Source organism: Spermophilus citellus (assembly GCF_964194105.1).
Source record: "Spermophilus citellus genome assembly, chromosome: 2".
Taxonomy (NCBI): domain Eukaryota; kingdom Metazoa; phylum Chordata; class Mammalia; order Rodentia; family Sciuridae; genus Spermophilus; species Spermophilus citellus.
The window spans coordinates 38,695,480-38,714,281 of NC_138183.1; the positions used below are offsets into that span (position 1 = coordinate 38,695,480).

Sequence of the window (18,802 nt, forward strand, 5' to 3'; positions counted from 1 at the left end):
TTCAACTTTTGTTTGGAGGATCTGTCCAATGGTGAGAGAGGTGTGTTGAAGTCACCCATAATTATTGTGTTGTGGTCTATTTGATTCTTGAACTTGAGGAGAATTTGTTTTATGAATGTCGCAGCACCATTATTTGGTGCATAAATATAGATAATTGTTATGTCTTGTTGGTGAATGGTTCCTTTTAACAGTATATAATGTCCTTCTTTATCCCTTTTGATTAACTTAGTCTTGAAGTCGATTTTATTCGATATGAGGATGGCCACCCCTGCTTGCTTACGAGGACCGTGTGCGTGGTATATTTTTTCCCATCCTTTCACCTTCAGCCTGTGTATATCTTTTCCAATCAGATGTGTCTCCTGGAGGCAGCATATTGTTGGATTTGTTTTTTAAATCCATGATACCAGCCTATGTCGCTTTATTGGAGAGTTTAAGCCATTAACATTCAGAGTTACTATTGATATATGGTTTGTACTTCCATCCATGTTTGATTGTTTATCCTTTTTTTAAAAAATTTAGTTTGTTTCTCCATGATTATCTTTCCCCTCACCCTCTGTCTTTACTGAGGCACTTCCCACTGATGGTTTTGGTTATTGTTTTTCATTTCTTCCTCGTGTAGTGTTTTGCTCAAAATGCTTTGCAATGCTGGTTTTCTGGCTGCAAATTCTTTTAACTTTTGTTTATCATGAAAGATTTTTATTTCGTTGTCATACCTGAAGCTTAATTTTGCTGGATACAGAATTCTTGGTTGGCATCCATTGTCTTTCAGTGTTTGAAATACATTGTTCCATGACCTTCTTGCTTTCAGTGTCTGTGATGAAAAATCCGTTATTAACCTTATTGGTTTACCCCTGAATGTAATCTGTCTCCTTTCTCTTGTAGCTTTTAATATTTTCTCTTTGTTCTGTATATTGGATATCTTCATAACAATGTGTCTTGGCATTGGTCTACTATGATTTTGTGTGCTCGGTGTCCTGTATGCATCTTCAATTTGTATATCTGTTTCCTTTTTTATTTCTGGAAAGTTTTCTGTAATTATTTCATTCAGCAGGTTACTCATTCCCTTGGTTTGAATCTCTGTACCTTCTTCTATCCCGATGACTCGTAAGTTTGGTTTTTTTATGTTATCCCATAACTCTTGGATGTTTTTCTCGTGATTTTTTACCAGCCTTTCTGAGTTGGCTAGACTCTTTTCAAGATGATATATTTTGTCTTCATTATCTGACGTTCTGGCTTCTACTTGCTCCACTGTGTTAGTGATACTCTCAATTGAGTTTTTAATTTGGTTTATCGTTTCCTTCATTTCTAGAATTATTGTTTGATTATTTTTTATAATCTCTATCTCCTGATAAAGATGCTTAACTTCTTCTTTTATCTGTTTATGTAATTCATTCTCAATGTGTTCTTTCGCTGCTTGAATTTGCTGTCTTATATCCTCTTTAAGGTTCCATTCCATCTGTCTAAGATGTTCCTTGAGTTCTTTATATGACCATTTTTCTGATGACTCTAGGTCCTCCTGAATATTTAGGCTGTCCTGCATTGTTTGTACTCCTTTTCTTCCTTGCTTTTTGAAGCTGCTCATGTTACTTCTTGTTCTGTTTGACTGCTGAGTTACTGTTTACTCCTATAAATTTATTTGATGCTTGGGAGGAAAGGTATTAGAAGGGAAGGGAACAAGTCACTGTAGCCACAGGTTTCAATGAAGTTATCTCCTCCGCCACAGTTTGATGACGTCAGTTCTCTGCTATGGTCCCTGCTCACAGCTTTTGACTGCTTGAGAGCCTTAGAATCTTATCCTTTGTTGCCACACCCTAGCATGAACAGATGAGCTCAGGTCAGTCAGATCCCCTTCCTAAATGTCTGAACCAGGATTACAGACAGAACTGGCAATATGACAGAGATACTGATAGAAATGCTTGTGAGGTACGAGAGTCTGTGATGAGCTGAAAACCAGTAAGTTATGAGGGAACAGAGACCATGGGAAAGTGGGCTGGTTGGGAAATGAGAATAAGAAATGGAACAGTTGCTAAAAGAAGTAAAGCAGCTATGAGATAGATGTCATTGGTCCCTACATCTATCTAGGGACCAATGACATCTATCAGTTCTATACTACTACATATTCACAATACCCATATACAAACCCCCATATAAACATCTCCCCACTTCTCCAACAATCCTTTATTTGAGGTAATTTGAGTTAGCCCCTGTTCTTTACAATTTAAAGAGCGTATCTTAAATATAGCTGATCCCTGACTTTTGATGTTTCAACTTACATATTTTCCAACTTTATAGTATTGTGGATGTGATATGCATTCAGTCAAAAATCATACTTTGAATTTTAATCTTTTCCTGGACTATCAACATGTAGTATTGAAATATTGGGTATGCAGTATTGAAATGCTCTTGAAATACTGGGTAGCAGCAGCCAGCCACAGCTCCCAGTCAGTCTTGCTTTCCCAAGGGTAAACAACTGTTACTCTACAGTATACTGGTACTAAGCTATGATGCTTGGTAGATTAGGTGCATTAAATGAATTTTTTACTTATAATATTTTAAATTTATGATGGATTTATCTGGATGTAAGCCTTTCATAAGTTGAATATCTGAGCTTTAGAATTTGTCAGGTCCAGAAAGAATGTGAAGAGTAAAAGACTTAGGCATTCTGGATAGAGGGAACAAAATCATTAACAAAGGCACAGAAGCATAGAACAGGTGTCTAACCCAAGATCAATGGATTATTTTATTCATCTATCCTCCAATTTATTCCCAAACAAAATTTGAGGCTGAATACCTGACACATTGAAATAAGTAAACAAGAAAATGGATGTGAGGTAGAAATAATAAAAGTAGGAAATAATCTTAACAACAGGGTGGGTTCCCTATATAATAAATAAACAGGATTAATCTGCTTTTACTAGGATGAAAAAGGCAAGAACTGCTTCTTTGAAGGCCCAGAAAGAAAAATTAGTGTTCAGAGTATTGCAGTACATACCTTTCCATCATTCATTTAGTCACTCATCAGCTAATTCACTAGTCATTAATCATTCATCCAATATTTATTAAGCAGGTCTTAGAATGACAGTTAAAGAAGAAGCAAGGCTGAGCTGGTCCCCTCTCCCCAGATTCTCAAATCTAGGAGGTAAGATCAATGGAGGACATAAACTCATCATATAAACTAGAATCCAGTGACTCCAAAGTGTTGTGACACTCAAAGCAGTGAAAATAAAGTTTGATCAACAGCTGTGTCCTTTGTTTGCTTCTTCCATACAAGTCTGTTAGTACTCAGTAACCGGGAAGACTGAACATGCCATACAAATTCCTAACTGGCAGAAAACAATTTCATGTGGCTTGCTCACAGCTGGAGCCAGAGAAGCAACATTACTCTTTAGCATCAGCCTGCAGGCTGCAAAGCACAAGAGCCTTCTGCCATTATTATTCGGGTACCTGGCATGTACCAAGTACTAACAATGTGCTAGGCTCCACTGTGCATGGGGGAGTAGACCAAGTTCTGGTCTCAAATGCTCACAGCTGTTTTGTAATCTGATAATTGTGCATGACAAACCTCAGACCATAACTCTGAAAATAGCATGACTGTAATCATAACAAAATGGAACAGCCATTGGCAAAATTTGTTTTCTAGTTATCACTTCCAGAAGGAATTCCATAATACTACTAGGGGAAGAGAAAACTCTCTCAACTTCCTGCAACTAAACTTCAAAATTATCATCATGTGCATCCATTCTTTTTCTTCTTCTGTTTCAAAGTGTTCCTCCTATCCACAATTTATTCATTCCCACCTCCTCAGAGAATTGGTTCTAGTCAGTTTTTAATCTTTCTCCTTTATCTTCAACTTCTTTCTCTACCCAGACCCTTCTCCCACAGCATTTAATAAATTCAAGTCTTGCTTTCATCTTAAAAAACAAACAAACAAAAAAAACCCCATATGGTCTGCACTGCCATCTTAGTTCAATTCAGTCTAGCTTTACCACTGAAGTTGTTTCTTCCAAAGTTCCTGATGACTCCTAATTATTACATCTAGTGGCCATGTCCTAGTGCTTATCATCATTGACACCTTAGTAGCATGTGAAACAACTGACCACTCACTCTTCCTTTGGCTTCTGGGAAAGCCAAATTCTTCCTGTTGTCTTCTTATTTTCCCTCTTGCATCTTCTTATTCTCCATTTTGGACTCTTTTTCCATTGTCCAAACCTTAAATGTTTTTATTCTTCTCAGAAGTAGTCTTCCCTGATTTTCCACGAATCAGTGTTAGGATACCCCATCCATGCTTCCACAGCAGCGCCCTATGCTACTTCCTCCACCACCTTTCATCATTGTTCAACAACCAATCATTCGCTGAGAATTTCTTATGTGATAGCTGCTATGTTAGGAGCTAAGAATACAAATCTAAGCAAAAACATTCACAAGACTTGCTCTTATGGAGCTCATAAGGTAAAGAGATATACAATAATCAAATAATTACACAAATAACTAAATAATTACAAACCATAATGCATGATATGAAAAAAAAGGAACATAAAGCAGTGAGATTATGTAACAGAGGAACCTCAACCCTACCTTCAATAACAAGGCAGATGACATGGGAACCAGTTGTGGTGATTGATGTCAGGACTAAAATTTATGAGTGAGTACATTTGTGAGGGAGGGTATGAAGAGTGTTCTAAAAAAAGTGAACAGCACGTAGAAATGAAGTACAGTAATAATGGGGGAAGGATAGTACAAATTAAAGTTCAGAGATAAGCACGAAAGCCTTCTGCCATTATTATTCAAGTACCTGGCATGTACCAAGTACTAAAAATATGTATAGAATAGATCATGCAGGCTTCAGCCCATGAAGTTCCCTGCAGGGTTTTTGAAATATCTAGATCCTATCCTAAGAGATATTAGAAGTCATGGAAGGATTCTGAATGGGGGATAGCATAATCCGACTGGCAATTTGAAAAGATCATTCTTTTTTAAATATTTATTTAATTTTTTAGTTGTAGTTGGACACAAAGGTATTGTACCTTTATTTTTTATTTATTTTTATGAGGATCGAACCTAGGGCCTCACAAGTGTTAGGCAAGCGCTCTACACTGAGCCATAACCCCAGCCCCAAAATCATTCTTTTTTAAAAATATTTTTTATAGATGGACACAATCTCTTTAATTAATTAATTAATTAATTTTTATGTGGTGCACTCTACTGCTGAGTTACAACCCCAGCCCTGAAAAGATCATTCTTGATGCAGTGTAGAGGACAGATTGGAAAAGTCATGAGTGGCTGAGGAAAAGACCATTTCCAAGGTTTTTATAGTTTTTAAGTGAGAGAGGATTATAGGTTGAGTCAGGGAAGTAGCAGTGATTTAATTTGAGAGATATTTAAGAGGTAAAGGAGAGAAAGATCCTACTTAGGACTTGAGAAAGATATGTGTTAGGTTGACAATGAGGTGAAGAATCATAGAGATCTTACTTTGGACATAAAGAAACACATCAACTTCCCCTAGATTCTGTTCATTTCCTATCCTTCCTTCTATGGATTCTAGGCCCCATTACCAGACTCAAAATTTCTGAATTACCCAAGATTCTCTTTTAGCCTTGTACCCAATCCTGCCCCTTACCCCATCCTAGTAACCCTTCATCTAGATGGATATTTCTAAAAGTTGTGTCCTAAAAGAGCCTCTAGGGAGTCCACAAAATGATCTAAAATGCAAGTTTTTCTTTTTTTTATAGGCAAATAATACAAAATTCCAGACTTTTATATTTTTTTATGGTAACCAACTGAGTTATAAAGGGGTACTAAAATTTGTTAGTCATAAACTAAAATTAGCTTTTAACTGGAGTTCACAGAAGACTCTAATTTGGTTTTCTACTAAGAAGTCAGGCTGCCAGGCAATGTTTGGCAATGCTGCAAAGCTCCTCTTGCACATGTACACATGCAGCCAGTTGGCATTCTCGCAATTTTCAGGAAGGACACTTTGTTATTGGGGCATTACCAGTGATGTTTTGAGCTGGTCATGGTTTATGGTGCCTGACATTCATGCATTTTAATTCCAAATTATGATTCATGGAGCTCCATCATGACCAATTTAATATGCCATGGATTATTTGATTAACTCTGTGGAGTAGAGGGATGTACCTCTCTGACCTTATCTTCTGCCATGTTCCCCCTCCCTTCCCTGATGATCCAGAGCATGTGTAGTAGGCTTCCACCTCAGGAACTTTACACTTCCTATGCCATCTGTCTGGAATGCACCCCACCCACATCCCGATATCACATACCTAACTCTTTCATTTCCTTCAGGTCTATGCTCAAATATCATATCTGTGAAGACTTCTTTGACAACCCTATTTAAATTATTCTCATTCCCTGAACTTACTATTATACTTCCCTGGTTTATTTTTCTCCTTGGCACTTAACACCATTTGATATACTATTGTATTATTTATTTACCAACAATTTACTTCCAATTAAAAGATAAGCTCCATGATAGCAAGGATTTTTTTTTCAGTCCTGCGAATTAAACCTAGGTCCTCATGCATGCTAAGCAAGCGCTCTACCATTGAGTTATATCCCCAGATCTTTGCTATTTTTTATTTTGAGATACAGTCTTGCTAAATTGTGCAAGCTGGCCTCAAACTTGTGATCCTCCTGTCTCAGACTCCTGAGAGCTGGGATTATGGGTATGCACCACCATGTCCCACAAGCAGAGAATTTTATTTGTTTTGTTTCTTACCATGTCACCCATACCTAAAACAGTATCTGGCACAGAGTAGGTACTCTATAAATTATTAAAGGAAATGAATATTTACATCATGAATATTTTTTAACCTCTTAGTCTCCAATGCCCAGCTCTTAAGCCAGGGATACATAAAATTTAAATTTGAATCATTCGTAGATCTACTACAAAGGCAATACAAATATAAACCCTGAAAAATATGCTTATACAGTGTGTTTCCTTGTTATCACTTCCTACTAGTTTCTCCCTTATTATTATCCCCCATCCCAGGCTCATTCACTCCTATCCTTCAAAAATACCCCAGATGAAAATTTCCAAAAAACAGCTCATGCATTCAGAATTCAAGCTAAATTAATTTCCCCAGAATTTAATATATTCCATGCATTGTGCTAGGTACAGGAGAATCAACAATGAACAAGAAGATACACGTGATATTTGCCAAGACAGGTGCCATGACACCCTAACCTGTATCCAGAAAAAAGAATTAATCTCTTGGAGGAGAATTTGAGGGCCAAGCGAGACCTGAAGGATGAACAGGAGATGAAGGGAAGATTTGGGACAAGATGGGGTGACAGAAAAGATTATACCAGGCAGGCAGTAGAAACAGCAGTTTTAAATGACAGGAAAAGAGAGTATAGATATTACTTTGAAGGCAGTAAGGGCAGTTCAGTATCTGGGTTGTGGAATTTTTACAGAGTAATGGTAAGGTCTGAAGTAGGATGAGTAGTAGACACATTATTTTTTTTTTTAAATGTGGTGCTGAGGATCGAACCTAGCACCTTATGCATGCTAGGTGAGCACTCTACCACTGAGCCACAACTCCAGCCCCATCAGGTTTCTCTTTTTATCTGCTATCACTTCTCTCTGCTCTCAATGTAACTAGTCTCTAATGTCTCCTCTAATGGGCTGGAGAAACCTGTCCCCAAGCTTGTTCAAACTGCAAGTTGCAAGGAAAAATTAATCTATGGTGACAAAAAGCCAATCAATGGTTACCTGGATAAAGAGGTTAAAGAGAACTAACTGGGATGAAGTACAAGAAACTTCTAGGAATAGAGGAAATATTCTCCATCTTGACTGGTAATTCATACATTATAACTTCTGTGGTAATTCATACATTATAACTTTGTCAAAACTTGAAACATGTCAAACTAACATGGTTCATTTTATTGTATGTAACCAGAACTCAATAATGTCAAGTTAAAAACAAACTACCTATAAATGAGGGATCATATGGCCTAAGCACAGTACATGAGCTTCAAAGCACAGCTCAACCTCAACATAAAACTAGGGCACAGCCCAACAGGAATAGTTACCTTCCATGGCTACAGAGATCTAAGAAAGATAGGTCATCTGCCACAGAAGGCCATGTAAAAGCAGAGGAGTTGGGCTGGGATTGTGGCTCAGTGGCAGAGCACTTGCCTTGCATATATGAGGCACTGGGTTCGATCCTCAGCACCACATAAAAATAAATAAATAAAGGTATTATATCCATCTAAAACTAAAATATATATATATTTTAAAAAACAGCAGAGGAGTCAACATTATATACAAGCAGCCATATCAAAATATATAAAATCATAAATAGCATGGACACACACAGATTTACTCTTCAAACCTCAATATACCTGGGCTTCAGAGTAGTAAATTTAGAATAAATTAATAGAAGTTCTGCTTTACAGAGCTGGAACTGCATGTTAGCCTCAGAGTGGTAAATCCTAAAGGATTTAGAAAAGTAATTTCTTAAGGACTGAGTGAATGCGTCCTTTATACCTCAGAGGGTTCTTGGAGAAGCCAGAATTACTTATCTTCTGTGGTAATGCTGGGAAAAAAAGAAAGAATCCTCTACTCAGGCTAAGGGGAGAGGTGACTCAATTTTCCTGTGAGAAGAGATGACATCTGGCCAAATGGGAACAAGGACATAATGTCTACTTGGGTTGAATGAGTTACTGGAGCAGACCAGACTCATAGGGAAGAAAGACAGGTGCAAAGGGTGGTGTGGGAGCAGGGATGGGAAAAGGGCCTTCTCTTTCTCTCTGTTTGACCTCTCCCTCCTCAAGTCTTTTAGCACAGAAAATCTAAGCCAAACTCCTGTGTATAATATTCTGAGTCTCTTGTTCCATGTCTCTTTCATCCCCTCTGTGGGCTCCCTCATAGCAAGGTCTGTGTCCCCACCTATCCCAGTGCTGGGAACTCAGCAGAGTTGGCCAAATAATTCTTTTGGGACAAAAGTGTGGGGCGATGAGGAAGGGATTAGTGGAAGTGGAGGTAAGAGTGCCAAGTAGGACAGACTGGTCAAGATGAGTATGTGCAATGAGTGGGGTGAGATCAGAATGGTGAGGGAGACAGGTAAGAAAGAGGTAAAAAACAACTTTTGAGGGGGGTGGTTAGGAAAGGAGAACAGGATTAGTGAGAGAGAACAGGACAAAGTCAGAGGTCTTTGAGAGTACAGGCCAGGAGTCACCAGCGAGAAAAGGTTAAGGGTCAACAGATGAAAGAAGATTAAGGATCGGTGGAAGAGGTAGCATCAGGTCACTGACGGCAAAGGTCAGAGGCCATCAGGAGAGAGCAGGTCATGATATGCATTACCGATTTACGAGGCTGTTTCGGGGGCATCTCCGCAGAAGTAAGAAGCACCTCAACCCCTGGAAAGTCTAGTAAACGCTTTCTCGCCTAAGAACAGAAAATTTGTCCTTCTCCTTGACCACACACAGGAAATCCTAACTTTCTTCCACTTCAATTCCTAGTTGCAGGGTTTCTTTGGGGACAGCTGTCGTCGTGGGTACCCGCGTCCTTGTAGGATAAAATAGGCTCCTCCCTGACGCGGTTACCCAGCAACTGACCGCGGGCAGCTAAGGCGCAGGCGCCTCTGGCGCCCCCTCCCGGTACGGAGAGAAGGCGGGGCCGGGCAAGCGGGGATCCTCCGGCTCCACTAAGCTCCGCCCTCTCAGGAATAATACTTAGGGAGGCCGGGCGCATTCGGAACTCCCGCATGTGGGAGGGCTAGGGCGCCCAGACACCGCCTCCTCATGAATAATGTAGGATCCGGGCGGTGTCCCGGACCCGGAAGTGGAGTTGCCGAGTCACCGCAGTGGCTGAGCTGCTGACAGGAGGCGGCGGCGGAGGAGTAGGAGAGGCCAGACTTGCGGCTCGGTAGGGCCACAGCCGCGGTAGCGCTAGGCAAGCCCACGGAGCCACGCCGGCCTCAGCCCGCCCACGAACCTCTCGCTCACTGTCCACCCTTCTATCCACCTGGCCGCCTGCCCGCCCGACTCATCCGGGGCGGCCTAGTCTGCACCACCCGCCGGGCTCCTGGGGCCGCCGCCCCGCGCGGTCCCGTCGGCATCCCTGGCCGCGCCCGGCCCCTGGCCAGCTCGCCCGCCGGCACCATGATGGAGGAGATCGACCGGTTCCAGGTGCCCACCGCGCACTCGGAGATGCAACCGCTGGTGAGGGGGCGGGCAGCGAGCAGGCCAGGGCCGGGAGGAGGCGCCACCTGAGGGGGTGGGAGGGAATCAGTCCGTGGGGATTGTTCTGAGGGGCGTCATTAAATAGGGTAAAGGGCCCTGAAAACGCATTGCCGCTGGAGGGAGACTTACCGGACAAGAAAACGGGAGAATAGCAGGGTGTGGGAGAGAAGGGACCTGTACGGGTGGAGGGCAACCTCGGCGGAGGCGGAACGCCGTCGGATGGAACAGAGCAGGGCACAATGGTGCACACCGCTATTGGAGGCCCATAGAGGAAGATAGCAAGGGAACTGTCAGGGAGCACCGCGGGCGCTAGGCCCAGGGGGCTGAGATTGAAGGTGGAAAGGCCCTTAGCCCTAGAGGCCTGTGATGCTCAGGGAGGGGGAGGGAGCTGTCAAGCTAAGAGAGACTGGGACTAGGCTTTTAGAAGAGGAGGGGCCTGCCCGCCAGTCCGCTGAATGAGGTTAGGAACGCTGGGCCACGGTCTGGGACCGGTGGGGGCAGGGAGTCGGTGCAGGACCTGGGAAATCAGTTCTTTTCCTGAGAAGAGCGCAGGCAGGCCAGGCTGGGGGATCGGAACCAGGAATGAGAGTGTGCGGCGGCGAGATCGAGATCAAGGGTACTGAAGATAGCGCCCTGGTACCGATGGGAGAGAAGGTGGGGCTGCGCTGAAGCGGTTTGTGCCCACTGGTTTGCAAGAGCCCCAGTCATCCTAGGCCTACGTGCTTGGAGTCTTTGCTGGGAGCGGATCCTGCCGCCGGTTCGCGGTCCCGGAGTCAGGGAGGAATGATGTCATCGCTGCCGGCGCCGACGGGATTGAAGGGGCGGGTGACGCGGGTTTACGAAGGCCAGGCCTAAAGGAGACCATGCCTGATGGCCATTGCCCTGGAATCTAGCGGACTGACCTCTCTGTCCGGCTACCGAATAGCAAGCGCAGAGGCCTAGTCAGCTAGTCTAGAGAGAGGGGAAGGGAGAGAGCTCTTAGGCCTTGTTGGTTTTCTCCCCGTTGGAGCTCAAGCCATCATGAGATGGAAGGAGGCAGGGCAAGCCAGAAACCTGAAGATGTGGGTGCCCTATTCTTTGCTCTCTGCTGGAGCTGAGCTGAGCTTTCCAAGTCCTGAAGCTCTGGGCCTCCCTAAGTCTCCTCCTCTGGTGGCTAGGAACAGGTTCTGCCCTTGAGCAGGCAGCCCTCTGGCTGATGAATGTATTTTACGGCTTCCTAGGCAAGTAACCTGCGCATTATCAATAGACAAGGTGGGCCTTGGCAGGGACCCATGACCACCTTTGTGCCATGCCTTTTTGGGGAATGGTAGAGAGAATTATTAGTGGCCACCAAATGACTGGATGTGAATGAAAATTAGTGACTTTTCCCCCCTTTTGTGATGACTTGGTTCTAGATGCCAAAACAGAGAAGCTTTATAGAAGTGTACAGTTTTAAACTAAGGAAAGTAAAGAGATGGTGCAGGACATTTTCGTAGCCTGATGCCACTAGTGAATTATGTTGGAGCCAGAAAAGGAGGGAGTTTGTATCATGAACTTGAAGAACTTTGGATTGGTTTAGGAAATTTTTCCTTGATGGGTTCTCTAGCCAACCATTCTTGCTTGTCAGACTAGATTACCCTTCCACTTCTAAGCTTTTAACCAAGAAACAAAAGGGAGGGAGAATGAAAGCGGGAGGTTCAAGTAAATCAGGAGAAGGAAGCAATGAGTTGGTTCTTGTCTTCCATTTGGGGTTCCTGAGAAGGAAGATAGTAACTGAACAAGGAAGGAGAAGAAGGAATAAGGCCACCAGAATCTCTCAGTTGTCCTTTGTGCCTCTGTTATTGACTGAGATTTGTTGCTGTTTGTTTGTTTGTTTTTAGGTACTAGGGATCAAACCCGGGGTGCTTTACCACAGAGTTATATCCCCAGTCCTTTTTTTTTTTTTAAAGACAGGGTCTCACTATGTTGCTGAGGCTCAAACTTGTGATCCTCCTGCCTCAGCCTCCTGAGTCTCTGGGATCATAGGTGTGTGCCACTCTGCCTAGTGCCTGAAGTTCTTGTTTTTTTAGAGAGAGAGAGAGAGAGAGAATTTTTTTTAATATTTATTTTTTAGTTTTTTCGGTGGACACAACATCTTTGTTTGTATGTGGTACTGAGGATCGAACCCGGGCCTGCCAGGCAAGCGTGCCACCACCTGAGCCACATCCCCAGCCCCCCTGAAGTTCTTAATAGTAAGCTACTTCTGCTGTGTGATCCTGGAGTAAAAGTATTTGTGGCAAGGAGGTACTTATTAGAATAACTGTAGCTATTGGCAGACCCTTTTCTTGAAGACTAAAGTAGCCCTTGTCTGCAAAAGAATATTTTATTGAGGTTGAGTGAGTCTTATAGAAATAGCAATATAGCCCTCCCCCATTTGGAGGTCATAAACATTGCCCAGCTTCTTGACCTCTGTCCCCAGATTATTTCTGTATTTTGTTGAGACCAGCAGAGTCTTATATGCATTTCCCCATACAAGACTCTGCTGGTCTCAACAAAATACAGGAGCCTTCATTTGGAGCATTAGCAATCAAGAAGATATCACAGAGGTAAAATGCAGAAGAGAGAGCAAAAATGGTTCTTTAGGGGTACTCAGGTAGACTATAAAATTAGGGTTCCAGGCTTGGATTTACTGTGATCTCTTTTATTTATTACCATTATTTATGGAGACCTCTAGGAAGTCTCCTTTTCCATTTGTGAAAATGAAGACAAATTATGCATTTGAAGTTTAAACAGTAGCTCCCCACTCTCTCTTCCAAAGTATATCATAGAACCTGGTTTCATTGATTTAGCAAGTGATTTACTAAATAATTATTGAGCATCTGCCCTGTTTCAAACACTACACTAGATATCAGGGAATGGTTAGCAACACAGACACAGATATGGCCCTTTCCTCCTGGAGCTCACAGTTTGGTGAAGTTTTATTTCTCTTGTTCACTTTCTGAACCGGGCACAGTGGTGGCCCACACCTGTAATTCCAGTGGCTCAGGATGCTTAGACAGGACGATCATGAATTCAAAGCCAGCCTCAGCAAAGGTGAGGCATTAAGCAACTCAGTGAGACCCTGTTTCTAAATAAAATACAAAATAGGGCTGGGAATGTGGTTCAGTGGTTGAGTGCCACTGAGTTCAATCCCCAGAACCAAAAAAACAAAACAAAAAAAAAAAAAAAAAAAAAAAACCCACTACTTTCTGAATGAGCTCCTCCTGAGGGAAAAGAGGGTGCTGCCTCTTTAATCCCAAAGGAAACAGGGCAATCTGGTGTCAACATCATTGCCTCTTTCAGGACCTTGAGTACCCAAAAGGCCAGTTATTTGGGCTGTTATCATCAAAACCTCCTCTACCCCAGAGTAGTGGGAAGAATCTAGAAGCCATTCTTTACTTGGAAAGGTGAGCTGTAGGAGAAGGCATCATTTTTCCCCCTTTTCTTCTTTTACTTGAAAGAGAAACTCAGCTTGAGAAGGAGGCCTGGGGGAGTGGCAGGAGCTGAGCAAGAAGGAGCAACCAGGAGATCTGGGTGTTTCCAAGGTGCTAATTTAAGCATTAGCTCTCAGCTAGTGGGAGGAAGAGGAAGAGATCCCTGCCCTGTTGTTGCACAGCTGCCCAGAGCCTCCTGCCTGGGGCTGGATCTTGCCTGAAAGGAATGGCTTCCCTCCTTTCCCCATCATACCAATTATTTAATTGGTCAGGCTGCATCTCAGCAGCTGAACCAGGCCTTGGCTTATTCTTGAGCTCCCCAGGGTCTCTTCCTATCTCCTTATGAAAGAAATGAGAGCTCTTCTTGAAGATCTTATTCCCTGGGATCCGCTCCTGCTGTGTCTGTCTCCCAGGCAATCCTGAATATGTCTGAGTATAGATTCTCTCCAAGAAACTTTGGAATGGCTTAGTATGTAAGCTCTGAGCCATATACTGCCACTGAACTAGGGAAACTCCTAACTGCCTTCTCTTGAACAATTAGGATGAGTTTGGGCCATTGTTTGTAGGAGTGGTAGGCATAGGCTCTCTGGTCCTGTTTGTCTGCTGAGTCTGATGCTATAGCCGCAAATTCTGTCATCAGCTGTAGTTGGGAGGAAGAGATTTGTTGCAAGAAAAACAAATGGAGCCTTTAAGTACTTAATTGTGTCAGGCAACACCCTGCTGATGCTTTTAGAGGCCAAAGATACTTAAAGAATGGCATATGGCAACAGATTGGATCCTGCACTCTTGCGAGAAATGCTTGTCTGGCCTCACTGAAACTAGATTATCCTTTAACTCATTTGTTTAGTTCATGATTATTTGCTGTGTCTCTACTTAGTTCCAGATAATTTAAAGATACAGAAACAAATCAGATCTCTCCAGTGGAGGCCAGAAGGATGAATGGGCTCAAATGGTGATAGGAAAGTTTTTATACAAGTCAGAAAAGGGTGGAGATGGAATGGAAGGTGTTCCCAAGAAAGGTGACAACTCCTTTAGAAAGTGAAGAATGCTGAGGTTCTGCCTTGTTACTACAGGAGCTTGGCAAGGAGTTTCAGGCTGTATTCCCTCTGACACTGAGGGATGGGAATGGTCAGGATTACTGTGCAGTAAGTGGCCCATAGAAGCTTCTGAAAGTGCCAGGGAGCACATTATAAAGACAGCAGTAGCCACTATGGAAAATTGACCTACAGGTATTCTATGGTCTGGGCACCTTTATGTTATTCCTTATAGTCAGTTGACTTTTCAATTTAAGAGTGGATTCTCCTAGTGGGTCCATATGGCTCATGGCCCAGCAGTATTTGTCAGGTTTCTGGAAAGAAGACACCCTTCCCTATCTTCCTCTATTGCAAAATGAGGCTTGCTTAGGCCCTCAGCCCCTTACCATTTGTCTTTCATCCAACAAACGCTAAGTGAGAACCTACTTTCTGCTAGGTATTATCCAGGGCACAATGACACAGAAACTTACTCTAGGGGTATCCAAGGTCTAGAACACATTGAGGCACTATAGGTTAGAAAGCACTAAAAAAGAAGTAAGAATCCAGTCCAATAGGACCAAAGTCAAATGAGATGGGTCCTCCTTAGGTGGTTAGAAAAGGCTTCACAGAGGAGACCTTGCTGAACTGGCTCTTGGAAAAGGACTAGAAGCTTACCAGAACAACAAGATGAGGCAAGGGAAGGAATTCCAGGTAAGGGGCATGGAGGAAGAAACAAAAAGGATACATTTGGAATGTACAGTAAGTTTGTAATTAAGGGAATAGCATGATCAAATTTTAGTTCATCACTCCAGTGGTGAATGAGGGGTTGGAGAAAATGAGATTGGAAGTTGGAAAGTTAATATAGAGGTGTATACAATAATCCAGGCAAGAGATAATTATTTCTACCCTAAAGAAAAATCAGAGAGATAGGGGATAGATACGTAGATGGTAATAAGGCAGAATAACAGAATATGGTACCTGTTTGGAGGTAGAATGTGAGTTAAGGATGACTCCCAGGTTTCTGATGTGAACATTGGGTGGAAGAAGGAACCTTAGGAGATTTGGAGGCCTGTGGACCTCTTAGCCTCAGAGATTGCTTGTAACAGAGAAGGCTGCTATTTTCCTTTGCTCTATTGCTGAAGCAATGGAGTTATGAGTTTGGGTTATGAGTTGTAGAAAACCAAAGATGAGCCAGAAGTGGTGGCACATGCCTGTAATCTCAGCTACCCAGGAGGCTAAGACAGGAGATCACAAGTTCAAGGACAGCCTCAGCAATTTATCAAGATGATGCCTCAAACATTTAAAAGGGGCTGAGGAGCTCAGTGGTAGAGCACTTGCTTAGCCAGTGCAAGGCCCTGGGTTCAATTCCCAGTACTGGGAGAAAAAAGAAAAGACATGGCCAGACTAAACGTGAAAGTAGCACTGACCCACAGCCTCAAAAGGGCTGCTGGGAAATGTGTTCACCTACCAATGAAAACTTTTCCTCTGTTTTGTTGAATACAGGAGAATTGGTGATAGCAAGGCCATGAATGGGTTTTTGTTATTTTTGTTTTGTTTTTCTCTCAGCAGCACTTAGATGAAGGAAAAATAAAATCCTTTGTATTTTGAGTGTTTTATGTTGCAGTTTCTGGCTGGGCTCTTACTATCTTTCTAGTCAAACTTATGGTTTTACTTGTAGGCCCTCTCATTCATTTCTTTGAGAGAGAGAGAGAGAGAGAGAGAGAGAGAGAGAGAGAGAGAGAGAGAAAGTGTGTGTGTGTGTGTGTGTGTGTTATGGCGTTATCTGTGAGAATAGAAAAGTACTTATATCTCCCTTTTCAGAGACCACTCTAAAAGCGGGGCTTAGAGTAAAAAACTGGTGCTACTTCCTTCCAGACAAAGTATGCCAAAGGAGCAATCTTCTAGGGTGAGATCACTCAAAGGTACTTTAGCCTCTACTAGACAGGTGCTTCCATGGTAGCTGGGATTCAGGCTGAGTCATTCCCAGGCCCCAGCTGCCTGCTGTCCTGGCCTGTAGCCTAGGGTGAACAGAAGTGGAAAACAGACTTCTTTACTTAGATCTGATTCACTTCAGAGACCCTCTTCCCTCCTTGAAAGATGGAGACTTATGTGTGGAAAGGGAACATGGAAACCACTTCTTGGGCTTAGTTGCCTTGTACCTTCCAGCAGACCATGGGAAAACTGGTACAGGGAGCCTCTGAGGAGGTGGGAAGAGGAGAATCAGAATTTGAGCTGCACCCAAATCTTAGTTACAGTGCACTTAGTTAACTAAGATTTACTGAATTAACTACACCCAAACTGTAGAGTGAGAGCCATATATATTATAGTTAACTTAAATATAATTATATACATTTATATAAAATGATTTATAGTTTCTATATGGATTTTATCCTTAAAAGGAGTTGATGAAGCCCTTATCCAAGACAAATACCCAGAAGTTCTGGCTGAAGGAATCGAGGTATAGCTTGGGACAGTCCCAAGTCATTGTTTCCTAAGGAGACTTTCGTGGGAATTTGACTTTCAGGGTGGGAGAAGGGAAGGAAGGAAGGAAGGAAGGAGGCAGAGCTGGGTAAAACTCTGGATCTGGCTCTGCTCTGTAGTTGAAATTGGCACATGACCCAAGACCTTGCTGTGGGACAGCCAAGTGAGCTTCTGTGCTGCAGGGAGGAACTCTGGAGTGGAAAAGTTCTCTAGGATGGAGGTCCAGAGGGTCTGGCCTAGGAGAGGGAGTGTAAACATGCCTGCAGGAGTTTTCCCTTATGCTACAGTCTTAGGAGCCAGTTGCAACAAATGTGTTCCTGTGTTTATTGTTATTTTGTCATTCTGAGATGTCAAGTTGAAGATCATATGGATGTGATTATTGAAAGTCAATATTAAGTTTCTTTGATGAAGGTATATGGTTATGTGCATAAGCAAGAAGAGACTAACTGCCATGAAGGGTGTTCTCTGAATGACTCTTATCCCTAAGAAATATAAGAATGACAAAAGCCCAGTTGCTGTGGCTCCTTACCTGGTTTTGTTCACTTTGGTCACCATTCTCTTGGTTCTCATAAAGTCCAGTTCATCTATTTATCTAAAACAGTACCTAAAAGGCACTATTTTTTTTTTTTTTTTTTTTTTTTTTTTTGATTCTAGGGATTGAACCCAGGGCCTTGCAAGTGGTAGGTAAGCAAGCACTCTACCACTGAGCTACATCCAAATCTTAGTTAAAGTGCACTTAGTCTAAGTTTAACTTAGTTTAACTAAGATGTACTGAATTAACTACACCCAAACTGTAGAGTGAGAGCCATATATATTATAGTTAACTTAAATATAATTATGTACATGCTATAAAATGATTTATAGTTTCCATATAGATTTTATCCTTATAAAGGAGTTGACGAAGCCCTTATACAAGCATGGCTTAGATCTACTTTTCCCTTAGTATATTGTTAGGAATATTAATCCTATGCCATACTTCATGGGGTAGGGGGAGTCTCCATAGGAAAATTCCTTTGGGAAGCACTATACATTTTATCATACCACAATGTTAACTAGTGTTTTGGGTTTTTTTTCCTTTGCGATGGTACTCAGGGTTGAACCCAGAATTCCTCTACCACTGAACCATACCTCCAGCCCTTTTTATTTTATTTTTGAGACTGGGTCTCACTAGGTTGCTAAGTCTGGTCTCAAATTTATAATCCTCCTGCTTCAGTCTCCTGAGTCACTAGGATTACAAGCATGAGCCACTACTCCCAGTTTCAACTAGAATTTTAAAGGCTCTCAGAAGTCCTGAAATAAACATTTTCAACTGTGTTTAACTAAATATTTCTCAAGATTATTTAACTACAGACTCCCCCTCTTATAGAATCAATGTGTCTTCATGGACTACTTTTTGGAAAACCCAAAAGCTTAGAAATTAATCTGTGTTGTGATCCAGTCTAGATTTATTTTCTTCCCCATTCTTTAGAGCCTCTTTATAATTAACACCGTTTTGCCCTGCGCTAGTCTCTAGTGAGATGTTGATTTGTTTTAAAGTCTGTACTTAACTACCATCAATTAGGAAGTTTCTAGTAAACTTTGGTACAAAAGCAAATACTAAGAGCCTTGATATTCTGATGATATTTCTAAGGGAGTTTTACTTTCCTCATGTCCCTCTTTTTTTTTTTTTTTTTT

General features: G+C 42.1%; 1 protein-coding gene across 6 annotated transcripts in view; it reads left to right on the forward strand.

Annotated features, from left to right (window-relative positions):
- The first annotated feature begins 9,717 nt into the window (after window positions 1–9,717).
- Window positions 9,718–18,802, forward strand: part of FAM219A (family with sequence similarity 219 member A) — a 56,987-nt gene continuing 47,902 nt past the window's right edge. The window contains exon 1 of one of the 6 annotated variants that reach the window (XM_081272484.1): window positions 9,718–10,182. In XM_081272484.1, coding sequence (XP_081128610.1) covers window positions 10,123–10,182 — 60 coding nt within the window. In that variant the 5' untranslated portion in view covers window positions 9,718–10,122. The remainder of the gene's footprint in view (window positions 10,183–18,802) is intronic. The other 5 variants (XM_081272488.1, XM_081272483.1, XM_081272485.1 and 2 more) reach the window with 5 other exon arrangements.